The following is a 19,725-nucleotide window of genomic DNA, read 5'->3' as shown; positions in this document are numbered from 1 at the left end:
AACGTCTTCTCATTTAATTCGAATAAAAAAAATATATTTAAACTTTTATTTTGCTGGAACTTTTGAATCTATTATTCCCTGTATTTGTTCATGAAGTTGATTTTAGCATTTTCATCGAAATTAATAGACCGAATATATTCATTAATTGCATTCCTTATAATCATTGATTTCTCAAATTTTCTTTTATCTGATTCCTTAACTAAATCATAGTTAAACCTCGTTGCTGATATAATGGTTTCTTAATTAGATCTTTGAATGCTTGAGATAAAGCACCTGATGCAATTCTTGCTACTATAATTGGTTGGAATTGCTGTTTAAGTTCATCTTTAACATTTGCGAAAACTGGATCGAATAAAGCAACTTTAAAAAGAATTTCTTAGCTGAAATTTCAGGTCTAATATTTGCATATTGACCATCAAACTGGTTAGAATATCGTGGTAATCCATCCGGTCCCTCTTAATAGCATTTAATTCTTCATTGAAATAAGAATATGGATTATGACGGTGAATGATATAATTGGACCATTTTTCACCTTCTCCAATGTATTGTTTAACAGCTTTTCCATTTTCATCAAATTGCATAGGATAACGTTCATTATATGCTTTACGTTAGGATAATCAGATATAGTTAATTTATAACCATTTATGACTTTAATATTACCTTGACCATCAGTAACGAAAACTTCATTTATACCATCAGGTTTCCATTTGGACCCGTAATGTCTGCTTCGTGTGCTTCCCAATTTGGACCTTGACGTTTGGCATATGCTTGAGCTTCTGGTAATGTTAAAACGTTTCTCATTTGTTTAACATCTTTTGAAGACCAGCAACAATATGAACTAATTCTTTCATTCCATCAGGAACTTTCATAGTTCTATTATATGCACCCTTTTGTTTGTCCCTTGTTTTAATGGAACCTGTAGAAGATTTGCTATTTCTGTCATGTTTAATTATAAATAAAAAATAAAAATTAATTATAAAAAGTTAATCAAATTTAACACTTCCTTTATTTAAATCAACTATTATTTTTCCATGTTCACCTAATTGCTGATATTGTGTGTAAAGTTCATTAATGCTCATTGGTAAATTCACTTGATAAAGCATAACGTTCAACTGTTGACGACTAAACCCACTGAAAATGAAAAGTGTTGATAGATTTGATTTAACGTTTGTGCTTAATGCTTTGAAGTATTGAACAGCCATGAAGAATGAACACTGAATGTGTCGACATTGAGTTAATAACTGATTAAAATATGATTTCTCGTTTGTTATTAGTTTTGATTTCACTGCATCATCTAGAAAAATGAGTGAATGCAAAAATTCTCTATCAAAATTTGAAATAGAAAGTGTTTCAAATAATTCATCCCGTTGTTTATCAATAATTTTATCCTCTAATCCTTGCTTCTTGATTGTATTATATAATTCTTTATACATTAAAAAGTTTTTTAAATAATCTTCTGCTTCTTCTTGTGATAAATAAATAATTGGAATTTTGATTAAATGCTTTAAAGATTCAAATGTATCATCTGAAGGTGAACCTGAACGGTTGATATAAATTAACACGTGTGAATGGGGGGAAGTGTTAGCAATAATGATAATTTGTTTTAATATCGTTAATGTTTTACCTTTATTTTGTTTACCAATTGCTGCAGTGATTGAATTTAAGTAACATTCAGAATATGGAATTTTCATTAATTTTTCCTTAGATAGAGCATTTCTATTATCACTCAATGCTTCATTAATCATATCATCTACGTATGTATTATATACTCCCACTAATTCTTCATAAGGGGTGGATGAATTTAAATCCATTTAATCAAAAATAAATTTATAATTTTAAACATTTCTATTCATCAATATTTCATCATATGAACTTCTATACTGTGGTGGTGTACCTGTTGAATGATATTTCAAACCTTCGTCCGGTGTCCATGTCCAATATGTAGTCCTAGTAAACCAAACCTGAGGAGGATTTGTCACCTTTGAACAGTAAGTGTCATTTACACCCTGAATGATTGGATAAGCTTTCACTTGTACTGTAACTTGTGAGTTGAAAGTTTCTAATCCATCAAAGAATATACCCGCTCCATCACGTTGAACTGGAATAGTGCATAAGAATGAAGTTTGGTCTTTCCATGTTCTAGCTAATGGCGTGCCATTATCATCATTCAGTGGTCTAGTTAATGAGTCCTCATATTCTTCCGTGCATTCATTCACTCCATCTAAATCAGAAGCTTGAAGCATACGTGTAAAGAATATGTCGCCCACTGTGGTCATCGCTTGATCGGGGAAGTTTCTGGAATCTATAGTGACCTGAAGACCTCGAAGCATTGGATTTTCTAAAACTGTTCTTTGCATTGCATTCTTCGGAAATGCTAACACAACATCTGTAACATTATGAAGAGCGTATGAGAAATCTGAGCTGATACCTTCAGGAGTGATGCAACCTCCATTTAGTGAAACGAACGTCAATATGTTGAGCTGGAATCATGAATGGATCTTCCTTACTGAATAAACGTGGTATTGCTTTAACTGATTCTTCAATTAAACCGTATCCTGGTGTAATGCATTTATCCTCTAAAACTTCCATCTTTGTGCATGAAATAATAACGTCATCAACTGTTGCGTCAGCAGATGTAGCGGCTAAGCTTGTAATTAATTGGTAGGAAGTCCGATTTGTTGGAATTTGCGATCATATTTATAAACATGATTCATAATCTTTTCATAATTTTCATCAGTTATCTTTTCATAACGTAATTTTGTAAATCAGCAACTCTTAACGGGTCAACCTGACAAAATACTAAAGTATCCCTGAAAACATAATATTTAAGAATGATTTCACCAAATGATTTAGGATAATCATCGAACGCCTGAAATGCTAACAAATCATTTACCGGAATAATCATATCAAAAGTGACATCAACTTCTTCATTTGCTTTAGTGAAAACTTCTGAAGGGTCAATATATTTACCACATACTGAGTTATCATATTTTTGAACATTATTATATAACGAATGAACAAACTTTTTAACTTTCCTTTCTGATTTTGGTTTATATGTTGCAAATGCGAAAGATTCACGGGCACAATCCATCTGAAGATAACCGGCATCACCTCTTTCAGTTTCTACTTCTAATTGTTTAAAGCTTTGATTTGATGATTTGTAACCAACGAATAAACGCATGCATTTAAAAGCGGCATCACATGTGAAAGCTTTATTTGAAACTAGAGTTGCTTTAACTTTGCGTTTAATATATGTGTCACCTAATTGATTCACATCATGAGCCGGATTTGTAATTCTTAAATGAGTTTGTTTATCATCAAAATATGGAGCATCAGAGTCATAGCATGAACTTTCAAGTTCTCTATAATATCTTCTACCGTCATTCTTTGCGAATATTTCATTTATCTTTTCGAATGAATGAAACACATTTCCATTAATCGGTTTAGTGTTTGGCACCAAATAGTTAGTCGTCATTTATTAATAAATAAAAAATCAAAATTAAAAGATGAAAATGAATTTTTAATTTTAATGAAATAATCAACTATGGCTGCAGGTATATTTAAGAAACTGTGGGATAAAGTAAAAAGAGGAGCGAGTAAAGTTTGGGAAACATTGAAGAAGGGGGCAAATTGGATATTTAAGAATAAAGAAGCAATTAGTGACGTTGCTGAATCAATAACACCAAAAGCTGCCCCAATAAGAGAAATATTAAATAAAGGAGAAAAAGTTTATCAAAGACTACAACCGATACTAAGATAAAAATAATATTTATTTATTTTTCCACTATCTACCTCCTATTTTATTAAGTATTCCTTCAGCAATTCCACCAACTGCGTTACCTGCTTGTGCTCCCATTGCCGGATTACCTGCTTTAGTACCTAATACTCCACCTATGATAGTTCCTGCTGTTTTCGCTACTGGTGCCAAAAAGTTTGCAACGGGTTTAATAATATTTTTATGAACCCAACCCGCAGCTTTCTTAATTCCATCCCATAATTTTTTAAAGAATCCTGCAGCCATTTCTGATTTAATATTAATTAAAAAAATATAATTCATCACTTATATTCTAATTTTTATTTAATGATAAATGAAACCAATTTTGAAAATAAATGAAACAGAGAAGGAAGAAATAAATGAAAGTAAAGATGTTCAACAAAAAATAAACGTTGTTAAACCAATTACTGAAACAAAAATTTTTTCATCTGTTGAAGAATTTAATGACTATTATGCTAATAATAAAAAATTATTTGAAGAATTGACAACATGTAAATTGAATAAAATGTTTAAAGTTGATGGATTCAAAATTTCAAAAATAAAAGGGGTGATTAGTTTGAAATCTATTCCTCAATCAAGAATCACCTCATTAATGAAAATTGATGATTTAACAAAAAGAATAGAAGAGATTGAAGAAAGAATGAATCAAATAATTGATTTCATAAATTCAAATAATCATTAGCTTATTTTGGCTTTCATATTCATTTAATAATTCACAATCTTCATTTTTAAATTGAAGTTTAATCCATTCAGGATTTAAACAATGTTTAATTAATCGTGGAATATCTGACATCATCTATATATAGCTTCTTTTATAAAAGATGAAAAATAAATTATTTTAAAATTAATGTTAATTTTTTTAATGTGTTTAGTATATAAATATTTGGGCTGAGTGTAAATGTCTTACAATTTTGAAAATTTTTTAAATCTTGATTTATTCAAAAACGTGAGAATAAAAACCGTAAGAATCATACATTTTTTACTTCATATGTTAAAAAAAATGATACAAAATCGCTCGATATTGTATGAATTCTTACGTTTACAAAAAAAGTCACACAACCCGTTATATATACTACTGAGGTTGAAAAAAAATTTTGGAAGAAATATTTAAAATATTTAAGGGTGCACCCGTATGTACGTTTATTTGAGAGGAGGAGGATTACCCTCTCAATTTTGAGGAATTCGTTAGTTTATTTTCTCGATGAATATGCAATAAAATTTGATTTTTACCTTATCAATATACTTCATATAATATACACATGTTCATGTAAAAACTTTTTTCCAAAATCCTCAGGAATTAAGGGATTTTTTGAATTTTAAGAATTTTTTTCGAATTTTTTCGAAAAAAAAATATTTTCAGAACAGCCTTAACGGCTAAGATTTAGGAACAATGTTAAGTATCAAAAAGAAAGGAGGTCTGATATAGACAACATATATCGTTGAAGGTTGAAAAAATCTCTAATATTTGAGCCCAAAATTTCAAATTTTAATTTTTTGAAAAAAGAGGCCACCCGTATGTACGTTTATTTGAGAGGAGGAGGATTATATTTTTGAAAGGGTGAAACATTATGAATATGTTAATTAATATAATATGTATTATTATAAAAAAGAAAAAAAAGCACGTTAAAATTTTTCTTTCTTGATTTTTTACAAAATCTACTTAGAATTATGCAAAATATGACTAAATAATTATAAATTTCAAGTTAAATTTTAATTTTGATAAATAATTTAAATTTCAAAATATCAAGTTCAGTTCGACTATGTATGTAGTAATTCCTCAATAAAGTGCCAAAACCCTATTAAAATATATGAACATTTTCAACATTTTAATGTTTTTATTTAAAAATTTGATGGAATATGAGCTTCAAACAATTATTATGTAAATAAAAATAATTAAATATATGTATTTATTCGTATTACAACCGTAGTAAGTCGATTCTTCCTTTCTTCTACTGAGATTTGAATTTGATTTCGAATTGTAAAGAGATTCAAAGGGAAAATACTAGCGGATAAAAACTACCTCCATGAAAGGGTCATAATGGAGTCAAGTTGTATTTTTTGATATTTTTTGCTTTTCGAGCCTAAATAGGTAGCCAAGATAATGCCTAAAAATAAGGTTCTAAATTCTGAAGTTTACATGATCCTCTCGTGTGCACCCTTAAAGAATCATATGGTTTTAAAATGAAATATATGTTATAATAATGATATATGAGTATAATATGAATTTTGATACGTGAAAAGGTTCATTTTGTAAGATGGATGATAGTGCTGTATATGAAACTCTAACACAGTGCTACCTCCTTCTCAGATCAAAATGCCCTACTGATGAACAAATTCAAAAGGCAACGAAATGGCTTGATTCGTTCTACAAACAAGCAATCGCAATTCAGCACCTGATAAATTTTTACAAACAGTCTTCTGATCCGACAGACAGACAACATGCAATAATTGGTCTCAACAAATGTGTAGGTCTTGCATGGGAAAGTGTTGCAGTTGAATCTCGTGCTGAAGTTTTTCAAATATTGCTATCAATGATTACCACAGAACCAGAGTGGACTATCAGAAGAAACATCATAGACATTCTTTCTAAAGCAATTTCACCAGATTACTGTTCAATAATTATGGATTTCATCAAGTTCTGTATCAGCAAAGAGAATACCGCATATTTAGAAATCGCGTTACTTTTATCTGCACTATTCCCTCAAGGTTTCATTGAATCGATAAACGATCAAAGCGTTACGAATTTTTTTTACGAAATGGTTGAAGTTGCATTCCAATCACAGCAACCAGAAGTATTGATAGCTGCTGTACAGTTCCTTCTTGAGAACAATGTCATTGATTGCTCAGCAGAAACAAATTCTTCATTTTGGGAAGCCTGTGTCAACTGTTTCGATTTAGTTATCGGAAACAATTTACTATTTTCAAGACTAGTTACTTTATACGCATCGGCACTAGGCCATTCTCCAGTCGTTGGAAATCCAATTCCATTATTAGAAAAATGCATTGACCAATTCACAAAAAGCAAAGAAGATTCGAAACTAGTACTCCAACTTAACCTCATTATACAAGCAATTTGCCATAACTATGCTCAAATTGTCATCGAATCTGAAAATGCGGCTCCAATCATCGAAATGTACATGACATACATTATGGAGATCTTCGAACCCGATGACCAATTCATATTGAGCAACGCTCCACTCCTTGAGCAAATTTTTACAGATCTTTGTACAGCGGACACTATTCAGCCAATGTGGGATATGTGCATGCAGGTGTCTTCTGAGCCGGCAGGGCTATTCGCATTCTCAAGAATGATGTCTGCAACGTATACAGTAGCTATTGATTTTTATTCCCAAAAACTAGAAGAAGTTATATCGATTTTGAGGGCAGGAATATTATCAGACTCCAACTTACTTAGAGATTCATGCGCAAGAAGCGCTGATGACTTTGTATCTACATTTGTATTTGAATCTGACGAACTTTCCTTCGCTTTCATCAATGATGTAGCAAACACCTGCCAAGAGAACATCTCCGGTGAACTTCTGACTGTTCTTGCTTCTCTTTTGGACGCTACAAAGAAAACTGACCGAGTTTTCGACGTATTTTTCCCTTTTTTGGTCTCTGTTGTACAGGAATGTGACGTGGAGACACAATCGGCCGCTTTACAGTCAATTTCGAACCTCGCAAAGTGGTCGTCCCTCAAAATTTTCGTTTATTACCCGCAACTACTCAATATATTGTTTGATATCATCAACAGTGCATCGGATGCCCTCGAACACTTGAAAGGACCTGCTGTTGCGACAATAGCAATCGTTGCTGTCGCAATTGGTCCAACATTTGACGAATATGTACCGACAACGTTCACTTTTCTTATCGAAAACCTCAATAACGAAGAACTCTCAGCATCATGCATCACAGCTCTTGAGAAAATCATAACAATGTATATTGAATTACCTGATGGCTCAACGAAATCGATCGAACCGTACATATCGAGATTATTACCTTTTGTTCTTGAGAATGCTGAGCTTGATTACTCACCATTCTACAAAGAAGAAAATAATGATGAAGGATACGAGTTACCTCCACAGTTTGAAAAAAGCGCTTCAAGTCTTAAGCTTTTATCAGATATCATTGTCATATCCAATGACTATTTCGACCAATTCCATGAAGAATTGATCAAATGTTGCCAATTACAATCAACTTCTATCGCTCCTTCATGCCGTATAGCCGCAGCTGCGTCGCTGGTCAACCTGGCAAGGAAGACTCCTGTAAATACCGATACTGAGAAGGAGATTGCCCAAAATATTGGAGAAATTATTGTAAAATTGGCAAGTGAATGCGATGCAAACGTTTGCTACCAGTCATTCCTGAGTGCGGAACAGATCATAACGTATATAGACTACACGGGATTGATCGAGCATATAGAGAAACTTATAGATGTAGTTTGCCAAATGATAAACGACCCGCAGACTCAATTAAAGAGGCCAACCGAACGCGGAAGAGACTTGTTTAACGCTGCCTGCGATTTCCTGATGATGCTGAGCTACGCAGCCGGAGAAAGAATGTTGGAACTTATCGCCCCATTAATTCCTTCCCTTGTCACTTTTTCGACATCAAATGTAATTCGATTTCGGTCGATTGCTTTGAGTATTCTATCGAGTTTATTGAATTATTCGAGTTGCAAAGTCGAAGATGACTTAAAAAACAAAGCTCTCGAAGCATCATTAACAACAGTGGAAGGAGACCAAACAGATGATGGATCTGCATTCCTTTGTCTTCGAGCTCTAGCAACAGTTGATAGAGACCTCGTTCGTCCTTATTCCGAAAAATTAATCCAAATATTCTTGAATCACTTGGACCCGAACAAAGTAAATTTGGTCGAAAGGTCCATATTGATGAGAGACAGATGCGTTACATGCCTTGGAAAGTTCGTAATGGACATAATGTCACCTGATGAATACGATTTGAGTCAAGTAATTCCTTTGGCTCTTTCTGCAATGCCGATACAGTTAGATTTTGAACTGGAAAGCGATTGCTTCTCCTTCTTCTTGTGGCTCTTCCAAAGAGCGGAAGGAAATTTCAATGACTTGTTTTTGAGAGTTTTGGCGGTTGAATTTTCACATCACCCGTCAATAATTGAACTTCACAAGCTTGGTAAATCTGAAATAAGAGAATTGTTGTCTTTGGCAATGGAAATAATAGAAAACACTCCTGATTCAGATAAATTAGTCATTGCAGCTGTTGAAGGTGATGAAACAAGAATTGACTTCTTCAGAGCGAACTTGCAATCAGTTCAGTTAGCAATGGAAGAAGAAATGGCTGAAGCTGAAGAGGAACCAAATGAATGAAATTTTTGTTTTTATTTTATATTTTTGTTTGTTTTGTAAATCGAAAATATTATGTTTTATATGTTATTTTGTATAATAATTCATCCAGTGATTGTTTAAAACATGATCATTTAAAATAATTTTCATCGAAATTGAAAAATTAATGGATCATATATCAAAATATATTTATATATTGCAAATAGAACACTATGACTCATAGTATGAGTTGCTTTGAGGCATGAAATACGGTCAAATCAAATTTATCTTATATTTAAATCTCAATATATTGTGTTTTGACGGTTTGAGCAGATTTATGTGATCGCTGGAATGAATTTCCTATTTCTATTTATTCAGAGCGAATAACGAACGATTACATTCTTTGCAAGAACAAGAATGTCGATGTCAATTTTGCTCCAGTTTATTAAAGGCTTTCTTTCTATGATGAAATGATCATTCCATCTTGATGTTGTTAAATATCTTATTTTAATTGGTGCAAATCCAAATGAAAAAGATGATGACGGATGTTCTCCAATACATGCTGCATCAAATTGTGGCCATCTTGATATAGTTAAATATCTCATTCAATGTGGTTGTGATAAAAATGATAAAACAAAAGATAAAGATTCTCCCATTCATTTTGCAGCTACAAGTGGACATTTTGAAGTTGCTCGATTCTTGGTTTCAATTGATGTCAATCTTAAAGATAAAAACGATAAAGGAAAAACTCCACTTGATTGTGCGAAAGAAAAACAAAACGAAAATGAAAACTATAAAAAGATCATGAATCTTCTTATAAGGTTAGGTGCACAATAAACAAAATTTCAATTATAGCATTCTAAAATGACTTTATTATTTAATAAAAAGTTGCAACTTCCATTTTTATATGCATAAAGTAAAATTTTGATCAAATTTAAAATTGAAGCAATCAATTTATAAATCAAAAATAAACTAGATTAAATTAATCCCACATATTAAAAGACTATTATTGTAGCAACTACCTTAAAAAGATCATATCATTTTTATGACTTAGTATATCCTTCATTAAATGCGTTAAGATTGTCGTGTTTAATAATATGGTCATAAACAAACTATTGTCCTTCAATAGCCTATATTTAAATAGTATACATCGAAAATATGCACATATTGTAGTTGATTATTAGATCATCTTTGTTAGAATATTGATGAAAATTGAACTTGAAGATATAATAAATAAATGACGATACAGACCGTTTGGTCAGAAAAAAATCTGATAATTTTTTTGTGATGAGTCTTTCTTTAAATATAGACTATATCGCAAAAAATATTCAAACATATATCGATCAAGAAAACATTCCAAACATTTTAGAGAAAGCAAATCTTGATCCAACTCTTTTCAAGACTCTTCTTTTGCAAGGTAAAACAAAATATTCATTACCAAAATTATATAAATTTGTTCAAAAATGCAAAGTTTGTGTTAAAACATTTGAAGACGCTATTAATATTCTTAAAATCTACGAAACCTGTTTGAAACTCGAATCATCATCTGGATTAATAGATTTCTTTACTAAACACATAGAAAATCAAAATAATCAAACACAACTTCAAAATGAAATATCACAATTTAATATTCAAAATGCACAACTCATGAATGAAATATTCAAATGTCATAATGAAAATAATCAATTACAACAAAGAATTAATAAAATTGCGACAATACATGAAATTCCATTAAATTCAGATTTTGATACAGCTTACAATTTCCTTAAAGAATTTTCTAAAAAGCGTGATAATTTCCTTGAAGGACTTACAAAGAAGTGTGATAATATTAAAATGCCTATTTCATGTGCAGTTGGATTAAGTGAAAAGCGAAACTCAGATGAAAACACAATCTTGCTTGAAGCATGTATTAATGGGGATTTCCAATTTGTTAAATCTCTTACCGAATCAGGATGTGACAAAGATGCAATTGATAAAAACGGAAATAATTGCTTACTTTTATCATCAGCTAATGGACGTCTTGACATCGTTAAATATTTAATTGAAGCCGGTTTTGACAAGAACTGGCGTAACAAAACTAATGGAAATAATCCTATTCTTTATGCTTCATTAACTTGTCAACTTGAAATAGTTAAATATCTTATTTCAATTGGGGCTGATCCAAATCAAAAAAATAATAATGGATGTTCATCAATTTATGCTGCATCACAAGAAGGCAATCTTGAAATCATTACATGTCTTATTTCATGCGGCGCCGATCCAAATGCAAAAAGCAATAATGAATCTACACCAATTATTGTAGCATCAATTTCTGGTAACCTTGAAGTAATTAAATATCTAAAAAGCATAGGTTGCGATGTAAAATCAAAAAATAAAGATGGTAATGATTGTATTCTCTTTTCATCATTGTATGGTCATCTTAAAGCAGTAAAATATCTCGTTTCACTTGGAGTCAATCCGAATGAGAAAAATAATGAAGGATATTCACCAATTCATGCTGCATCACAGAATGGTCGTCTTGATGTAGTTAAATATCTTATTTCAGTTGGAGTTAATCCGAATGAAAAAACTAATGATGGATTTTCACCAATATTTGCTGCATCGCATAATGGTCATCTTGACGTAGTTAAGTATCTTATTTCAGTTAAGGCTAATCCAAATGAAAAAACTAATGATGGTTTTTCGCCCATGACTACTTCATCAAATAATAGTCAGCTTGACGTAGTTAAATATCTTTTTTCAATTGGGGTTAATCCAGAAGGAAAAGATAATAATGGATGCTCTCCAATACATGCTGCATCAGAAAATGGTCATATTGATGTAGTTAAATATCTCATTCAATGCGGAGTCGATAAGAATGATTTAAACAATCATAATGATACTTCACTTCATTATGCTGCATCTTTTGGGCATTTTGATCTTGTTAAATATTTAGTTTCGATTCGTGTCGATTTAAATCATAAAGACAATGAAGGAAAAACTCCACTTGATTGTGCAAAAGAGAAGCAAAACGAAAATGAAAAATACAGAAATATAATTGAATTCCTAGTTCAATCAGGCGCGAAATAAATTTATCATCAATTGAAAGTGATATCGTAAATGATTATTTCTTTGAACATAAAACGATTGCATAAAAAGAACTGTAAATGCATTTATTAATTTTCATCGCTCAATGTAAACATGAAGGAATCAATATATAAAGCTTTTATGATATTAAAATTCATTAATTTCAGCTTTGGTGTTGTAACAGATCTAGATTTGCATAATGAATCATGTCTATATCCGCCTGAATAATAGTAATCATATCGGTCAATTTTAGATTTTTTTTTCTCATGTGCAGCTGGTTTAAGTGAAAAATGATCGTCAATTGGAAATACTCCACTTCTTGAGGCATGTTATAGAGGAGATTTTCAATTATTAAGATCTCTTATAGAAGGAGGTTGTGATAATAATGGTTTACTTAAAGCATCATACTCTGGACATCTTGAAATTGTAAAATATTTAATTGGAGTTGGATTTGACAAGAATTATCGAAATAAAACTGATGGAAGTGATGCAATATATGCTGCATCGCAAGAAAATCATCTTGAAATAGTTAAATATCTTATATCAATCGGAGCCAATCCAAATTCAAAAATAAATGGTGGATTTACTCCCCTAATTTCTGCATCAGAACGAGGTCATCTTGAAGTAGTTAAATATCTAATATCAGTTGGAGCTAACCCAGATGTAAAATATAGTAATGTATGGTCTCCAATAATTATTGCATCAGTAATGTTGTAAACAGAAATTCACCAAAAGTGACACCTCAGAAAAGCTAAAATATTGAATTTTTGGAACTTTTGATAGAGCACGTTTTTAAATATTAATTAAAGTAAATGTATATTTTGTAAAGATTCTTTTTAATAAAAAAATAAAATTTTGAAGAAGAACACAAAATCTTCTGAAAAATAATATCACATAAACTCATATTATTTTCTAATATATAACTATTTTATATAAAAATCAAATTCAATGATCTTAAAAGCGAAGGATAAACCTCAAAATTTACGAATATAATGAGTGGGAATATAATGCTTATCTATCATAAAACCATATGAAATATCAATTTTTGCTTTACGCCTAATTTTTGACGACAATTAGCAAAAAATGTTAAATGTTAACACTCAGTCCATTTGAATATGAAAAATAAAATTGACTTTGATTAAATGTTTTTATTTATCATGCAATTCTTCTTGCGACCAAAGATTTGAATAAAAGTTCAAAAAATAAGATAGCTTAAAAAATAATATACGGTAGTGTTTACTAATAGATGAATAGTATATAAATTCTATTAAAATGGATTTGATCCAAAAAAATATAAAACCAAAAATAATTGTTATAATTTAAATGAAGAAGTAATTTAAAACGATTTTATTTATGATCAAATTTTATATATTTTTTGGATCAAATCCATTTTAATAGAATTTATATACTATTCATCTATTAGTAAACACTACCGTATATTATTTTTTAAGCTATCTTATTTTTTGAACTTTTATTCAAATCTTTGGTCGCAAGAAGAATTGCATGATAAATAAAAACATTTAATCAAAGTCAATTTTATTTTTCATATTCAAATGGACTGAGTGTTAACATTTAACATTTTTTGCTAATTGTCGTCAAAAATTAGGCGTAAAGCAAAAATTGATATTTCATATGGTTTTATGATAGATAAGCATTATATTCCCACTCATTATATTCGTAAATTTTGAGGTTTATCCTTCGCTTTTAAGATCATTGAATTTGATTTTTATATAAAATAGTTATATATTAGAAAATAATATGAGTTTATGTGATATTATTTTTCAGAAGATTTCATTCTATATGCCTATGAAAAGTACTCTCAAAACTAACTTTTTCCTAATTATAATTAAATCTAGAATATTGTCTTATGCTTAGTATTATTTCATTTTTCTCATTCAATTTAGAATTTACAAATGTCAAAAAATTGAGAGCTGTCACTTTTGATGAATTTCTGTTTATTACAGTAATGGATCATCTTGAAGTAGTTAAATACCTCATTTATTGTGGGTGCAATAAAAATGAGAAAACAGATGTTAATAATTCAGTAATTCATTGGGCAACACTAAAAGGAAATTTCGATGTCGTTGAATATTTAGTTTCAATTCGGGCCAATCTTAATGATAAAAACAATGACGGACAAACTCCACTTGATTTAGCAAAAGAAAATCAAAACGAAAATGAGAACTACAGAAAGATTGTGAATCTTCTTTTTAAGGCAGGAGCACGTTAAACTAAATAGCTACGTACTTATTATCAATAGATCAATATCTTGATATTATCTTCTGAAGAAGTATGTGGATTTAGGTGCCCTGTCATATTCTTAATATATCTAAAAATTATTTTATTATGCATTTATGTCATTATTTTCTAAATATAAATTTTCCATGATGTTAAGATACCAAACTCCATATGGTCATTCAATGTGGGTGCAGTATATACAAATACCTCTTTGCAATACTATATATGTTTGTATATACAGAAAGAATGCATCTTAATAAGAAAAGATGCAATTTGAAAATAATAGATAGAAAATATAATCAGGTTATATTCAATTAGCAAAAATAAGATTTTTCTAATCTTCATGGGTATCCTAAAAATTTATTTTTGATACACAAGTCCGTAATTCAGAACAAATCAGCATTTATTTGTTTGATTTTAGGCATATTGGTTAAAGAAGATTAATATATGAAAAGAAATAATCAAAACAAATTACATTTATCTTCAAAAAATTAAAGAAAGAAAAAAAATACTAATATTTTGCATAAAAAAATCACTAGAAATCTGGGAAATGTCTAATAAATCACCTCATTTCATTTATATTGTGTAAACAAATCGAATTTTAAGAGAAAAATTCGAAATCATCGTTATTCTGGTTTGGATCTAGACTAAACACGTCAATCTGTGACTGATCCATAGTAGCATTCGGAGTCTGACTCTGGAATGCATCAGGCGACGAGAAAGCAGGATTATAATTCAGTTGAGGTGAAACAGGCTGAGAAGCAGACTTAATTTTGTTGAGATACTGTTCAGTGAGGTTTGAATATCTCAAACTTTCAGGATTCGTCTGTTTCCCGCAGATCGGACACCTCCATATTCCAGTCAACGTTGCAAACTTAATAAAATGCTTCAAATCGAAGCACTGTGGGTGTTCGCAGAACGTAGTGCGTCCAGGATACTTCACGGCTCCTGCAGGTTTCGGTGTAAAAACATCTCGATTTCTTTCATCGAGAAAATCGTTCGGATATGGTCTGTTTCGTATTATTTGTACAATCTCTTTGAAGGTGAAGTACTTTACAACTCTTACAAGGAATACAGAAGGAATGTTTTCTGTACTACACGTAACTCGAAGAGTAAAGCTTGGTAAGAACTCGCTTATGTCAATATTAGTATACATGATGTTGGAATTTGAGTTTGCGGTTGGAGATTTTGCAATATATCCATTGATATAAATTCCTAAAGTTTGCGGCCATAATACAGTAGCAGGGGCAACTCCAGCGCGGAAGCATTGCAAAATTACGCGATGCCTCTTTGGAATATTATCAATAGTAAAGACTTTATCAAAAAATGAAGTTCCTAAGATAAATGGTGTTGCCATAATCATTGTTTCTTCTGGGCAGTGTCCGTATTGTATGTTATTCAAAGGATAGCTAGTGACAGGTCCTGTACTTTGTGGAATTAGAGCTTGTTGTGAAGGTCTCGTTGCGCTATAGAAGCATTGTGTCCAGAAATTAAGAGCAACTGTATCGTTTTCGCTTATCGCTGTCACTGCATTTAGAATTTTTTCTCTCGAAGGATTTTCCATTTTGATAAATTGGGCAAATAGAATAAGTTGCATATCAGTAAGCGTACCAGCGTAAGTAAGTAGTTCATCTTTTGTGAATGGTTTTGTAGACAGGTTATAGGAAAAAAATTGTTTTTTTGAATTATCTGATTTTTGGTTTGGATCAGCAGGTGCGAGGAATAATTTTGTGGTGTGAGCATTGCTTATAGACTGAGCTCTCCTCTTAGATGAAAAGTTAGTCACGGAATCAACTGCTGTGTTTTTTAAAGTATTCCCTCTCCGCGAAAAATTCATCTAAAAATTTTTGACAAAAGTGACTTAATGTATATAAATTAAATATATCTGATAAATAATATACTAATCATAACACATTTATTGGTATGGAAATTTTGGGGTTTCGATTGAACCTCTCAAAATGAATTCGTAAAGAATATGATTACGATCAAATTAATGAGAAGAGATTAATTTAAACAAATAAATAGGCATATTACAATGAAGTTTTGATTTCTTCGACAATAAAAATTACAAATCAAACCTAAATCAAGAAATCAATTAAAGAATCATAAAATAATAGTTATAAGTTAACGATAACTAACAAATATATTTACATATAAAAAAAATTATAATTTTTTTTTCTATTTGAAGATTGCTTCGAACTGAGGGCCATATAATGGTGACTCAACAACTCCATTATTGGATATTTTGATGTAAAAGTTGGCGAAAATGCACGTGTAAAACACGAGTTCGTCAATAACTTCATCTCTTCTAATTTGGGCGCAATCGTCGTAAAAAGCGTTAATAACGGACTTATTCGATAGCGTTAGGAGGAGATTTTCTAAAACTTTTTCGTCTCTCATCGAATGAAGAAGAAAAAGAGGCCATTTCTGCTTCAATTCTGTCTCATCTCTGAAGATTGCCCATGTATCATTCTGTCTCTGATCAGAAGAAATACGAATGAAGAAAGATTCGAGATTAAATTTGCAATGATTCTGAAAAACAGCAATCCAAGCGCGGCTAAAGTCTTGGAAGACCTTGATTGGATTAAATCTTCTTATCTTGGCCATTTGGAGTGCGTAATTCATTGAATGTCTTAAATCTCGAATTGGATCATGAGGAAACCGATACAAAGGTTGGAAATTAATTGCTCTTTGTAGTTCCTTCTTCGGAAGTTCCTTAAGTAACTTCGTATCGTAAACAATTGCAGAAACTCTGTAATGAGTCAATATCTCGGGATGGCTAAGAATATAAGCCGGTAGATCGCTTTTGTAATGATCTACAACTGCCATGGCTTGTCCCTGTTGGTTTGAAGTCGAATCATGAACATTATATACTTCGAGTATGGATTTATCATTGAACTGGCACAAAACCATACTGACTAACAGTTGGTAAGCTGTTTGGGGGTCAGCGGACTTGTACTTATTGATGAAAAGCAAATTACTTTCTGGATTATAATTCAAATTCAATCTGTATAATCCAGGATTAGCTATAGGATTCTTAAAGTAATGCGATGGAGATATTTTCGGAATTTCTGATGACTCGAGAACGATAGATCTAATTAAAACATCATTGATCGTTTTCCTCTCAATTTCTGGGAATTCGACATTCTCTTTGATTTCAGATGTATTATAGAGTTGTGGAGGGTATAACTCTGGGTCTTTCTCTTGTGATAAGTATTGCCTTTCTTTGTATTGCGTTTGTTTCAAGTTTAAAACAGTTAATAAAGATTCATTTTGTTTTCTAAGTTCATCTTTATGGGTTTCCTTCTTCGGAGTAGTAAATGGAGATGTAACTGGTGATTCTCGAGTGGTTTCTGGTTGTTTTCGAACAGGAGTAAGCGTTTCGAGAGAATTTTGAACAACTTTTTGAGGTGAAGGTTTTACAGGTGAAGGAATTGCTTCGATTGTACTAGATAGCTTGATTTTGTTGATTACGGATTGTTGATCTTCTGTTACATAGTATTTTGTGATATATAATGCCAAAAACCACTGCATAACACTTATTACATCAAATGACTGGAACCAAATGATTTGGCCCATCTTGTTAGATATTCCGAACATTGGTTCTTGGCGTGCATCGCTCAATGTAATTTTTGTACGTGAATTTATCTCGATTGTATCAATGATTGTCTCATTTTCATCGAGGATTACTTTTTGATCCTTTAATAGTAAGCAAATAGGACGCTCAACGTTGTTAATTCCTGAATAATAAATCAAATATTCTTGTCTTGATAAATCTCGATCGCTGATTGCACAAAATTCTTTCATAGCTAAGTATGAATTTGACGCGTAGTTGTAAAAATTGTGGATTGAGCCGCTTTCTTTGCCTGATAATACGATTTCACTATGAAGATCGATATCTAATGGTGAAAACATAATCGAATTGCCAGAATTTCCAAATCCGAAAATAGCAGGACCATATTCCGGTAAAAATATTAGACTTTTTTGTTTTTCGCCTTCGATAATCAGAAAAACAAATCGAATTATGCATTTTGCACGAAAAGGGGGTCTATCTTTCAAAGTTACATCAAATACTCCTTCTACTCCTATTGACTGTGTGACGGATTTTAATTGATCCATCACAATTCAAAAATATTTCATGTCACATGTCGTATTTCTTCACCTTAACTAGCCATCATTAAACATCTTCCATTCTGCCTCCATAGATACATACGAGCATTTTTTAGCTTTATTTTAGCTGAAATAAGTGATTTTCATATAACGATGCTTCAAATTTTTCTTTTTATTATGCAAATATTTAAATAATCCAGCGCTGGACATCATATGTATAATGGCTATGAGTTCTTTGGCTAATGAAATCCTATCAACTCACATAATTCATAAGATTGATTTCTCATATAATGATAGACTTGTGGTTCTGTAAGGTGATCACACTTATTTAAAAAACTTTCATTTAAAACAGATTTGCTATCATATTCCTTGATGAAATCCAAATTCATTGCTGTTCATGGTTTGAAACTATCATTTTATGGTTCAAGATATGTATTCAATGAATACATTAATTTTATATCATAAATATAGCTTTATTGGAAATTTACATCTGAAATCTGTAATCATTGCTAAACAAGCTTTTTTATATTAAAAAATATATTATACTTAATATTTCTAGAATTTTTCCCTTAACAAAATAAAACGAAATGCTTATTTTTTTTAATGTCAAATAAATGGATTCCTCTTTCGATATGTCTAACGAACATAATTGCAGATATTTTATGCATGATCCTAACACGGTCATGGATGATCGAATCTGGAGTCATTTATCTCTCAGAATTTCACATAAATTGTATTAAATTTTCTTTAACTTCATTCGTAATATTAGCATTGCTCTTCGAAATAATCTACGTTACTGATTCAAATGTATTTATGTATATTACAATGTTCATTTCTGCAGTAAGCATTTTATTATATTTTATTTTCGGTGCTCAATGGATATTTGATCCAAAAAATGTTTTCAATAGGTACCATAGTGCATGGGAAAACAATATCAACAAACCTCAAACAACATTTATACAAGTAATTTTCAAATGCTGCGGTTTTTATTCTGTCGATGAATTTCCAATGGATATATGCAAGGAGAGTAAGACAAAAACATGTTTACATGCTATTTCACGCGCATACGAGAATAACGTCAGAATTACTGGATTTTTTGCAATAATGCACGTAATGTCTGACTTCATTATAATTATGCTGCTCTATATTACTGTTTTTGGTCAAAAAATGCAGAAAAATCATGAACCTAACATGAAGAAATTAGAAAAGAACGCACAGTTAATGGATTCGACTTAC

General features: G+C 31.0%; 7 protein-coding genes across 7 annotated transcripts, besides 4 other annotated features; 4 read left to right on the top strand and 3 right to left on the bottom strand.

The window, feature by feature from the left end:
- Positions 1-2,411: part of a mobile genetic element that runs on past the window's edge.
- Positions 2,412-3,544: 1,133 nt separating this feature from the next.
- On the top strand, positions 3,545-3,760 carry TVAGG3_0881750 (uncharacterized protein; the record flags this gene model as incomplete). The annotated part of the gene is made up of 1 exon (XM_001321779.1): positions 3,545-3,760. The coding sequence occupies one exon, from the start codon at positions 3,545-3,547 to the stop codon at positions 3,758-3,760; it is 216 nt and encodes a 71-aa protein (XP_001321814.1).
- A 24-nt stretch (positions 3,761-3,784) lies between these two features.
- Positions 3,785-4,021, bottom strand: TVAGG3_0881740 (N-acetylmuramoyl-l-alanine amidase family; the record flags this gene model as incomplete). Its single annotated transcript, XM_001321778.1, has 1 exon — positions 3,785-4,021. One exon carries the CDS (start codon positions 4,019-4,021, stop codon positions 3,785-3,787), a length of 237 nt encoding a protein of 78 aa, XP_001321813.1.
- Positions 4,022-4,895: 874 nt separating this feature from the next.
- Positions 4,896-5,933: a mobile genetic element.
- Positions 5,934-5,987: 54 nt separating this feature from the next.
- TVAGG3_0881720 (armadillo (ARM) repeat-containing protein family) lies at positions 5,988-9,120 on the top strand (the record flags this gene model as incomplete). The annotated part of the gene is made up of 1 exon (XM_001321777.1): positions 6,031-9,120. One exon carries the CDS (start codon positions 6,031-6,033, stop codon positions 9,118-9,120), a length of 3,090 nt encoding a protein of 1,029 aa, XP_001321812.1.
- A 1,242-nt stretch (positions 9,121-10,362) lies between these two features.
- Positions 10,363-12,144, top strand: TVAGG3_0881710 (spectrin binding; the record flags this gene model as incomplete). The annotated part of the gene is made up of 1 exon (XM_001321776.1): positions 10,363-12,144. One exon carries the CDS (start codon positions 10,363-10,365, stop codon positions 12,142-12,144), a length of 1,782 nt encoding a protein of 593 aa, XP_001321811.1.
- A 706-nt stretch (positions 12,145-12,850) lies between these two features.
- Positions 12,851-12,888: a mobile genetic element.
- Positions 12,889-14,065: 1,177 nt separating this feature from the next.
- Positions 14,066-14,102: a mobile genetic element.
- A 5-nt stretch (positions 14,103-14,107) lies between these two features.
- On the top strand, positions 14,108-14,371 carry TVAGG3_0881680 (protein ubiquitination; the record flags this gene model as incomplete). The annotated part of the gene is made up of 1 exon (XM_001321775.1): positions 14,108-14,371. One exon carries the CDS (start codon positions 14,108-14,110, stop codon positions 14,369-14,371), a length of 264 nt encoding a protein of 87 aa, XP_001321810.1.
- A 367-nt stretch (positions 14,372-14,738) lies between these two features.
- TVAGG3_0881670 (zinc finger, RING/FYVE/PHD-type domain-containing protein) lies at positions 14,739-16,322 on the bottom strand (the record flags this gene model as incomplete). Its single annotated transcript, XM_001321774.2, has 1 exon — positions 14,981-16,216. One exon carries the CDS (start codon positions 16,214-16,216, stop codon positions 14,981-14,983), a length of 1,236 nt encoding a protein of 411 aa, XP_001321809.1.
- A 184-nt stretch (positions 16,323-16,506) lies between these two features.
- TVAGG3_0881660 (uncharacterized protein) lies at positions 16,507-18,495 on the bottom strand (the record flags this gene model as incomplete). Its single annotated transcript, XM_001321773.1, has 1 exon — positions 16,558-18,294. One exon carries the CDS (start codon positions 18,292-18,294, stop codon positions 16,558-16,560), a length of 1,737 nt encoding a protein of 578 aa, XP_001321808.1.
- Between the last annotated feature and the right edge of the window lie 1,230 nt (positions 18,496-19,725).

The sequence above is a fragment of the Trichomonas vaginalis genome, chromosome VI (genome assembly GCF_026262505.1).
Source record: "Trichomonas vaginalis G3 chromosome VI, whole genome shotgun sequence".
Taxonomy (NCBI): Eukaryota; Parabasalia; order Trichomonadida; family Trichomonadidae; genus Trichomonas; species Trichomonas vaginalis.
The sequence above is the reverse complement of the archived record's forward strand: the minus strand, read 5'-3'. Positions and strand labels throughout refer to the sequence as shown.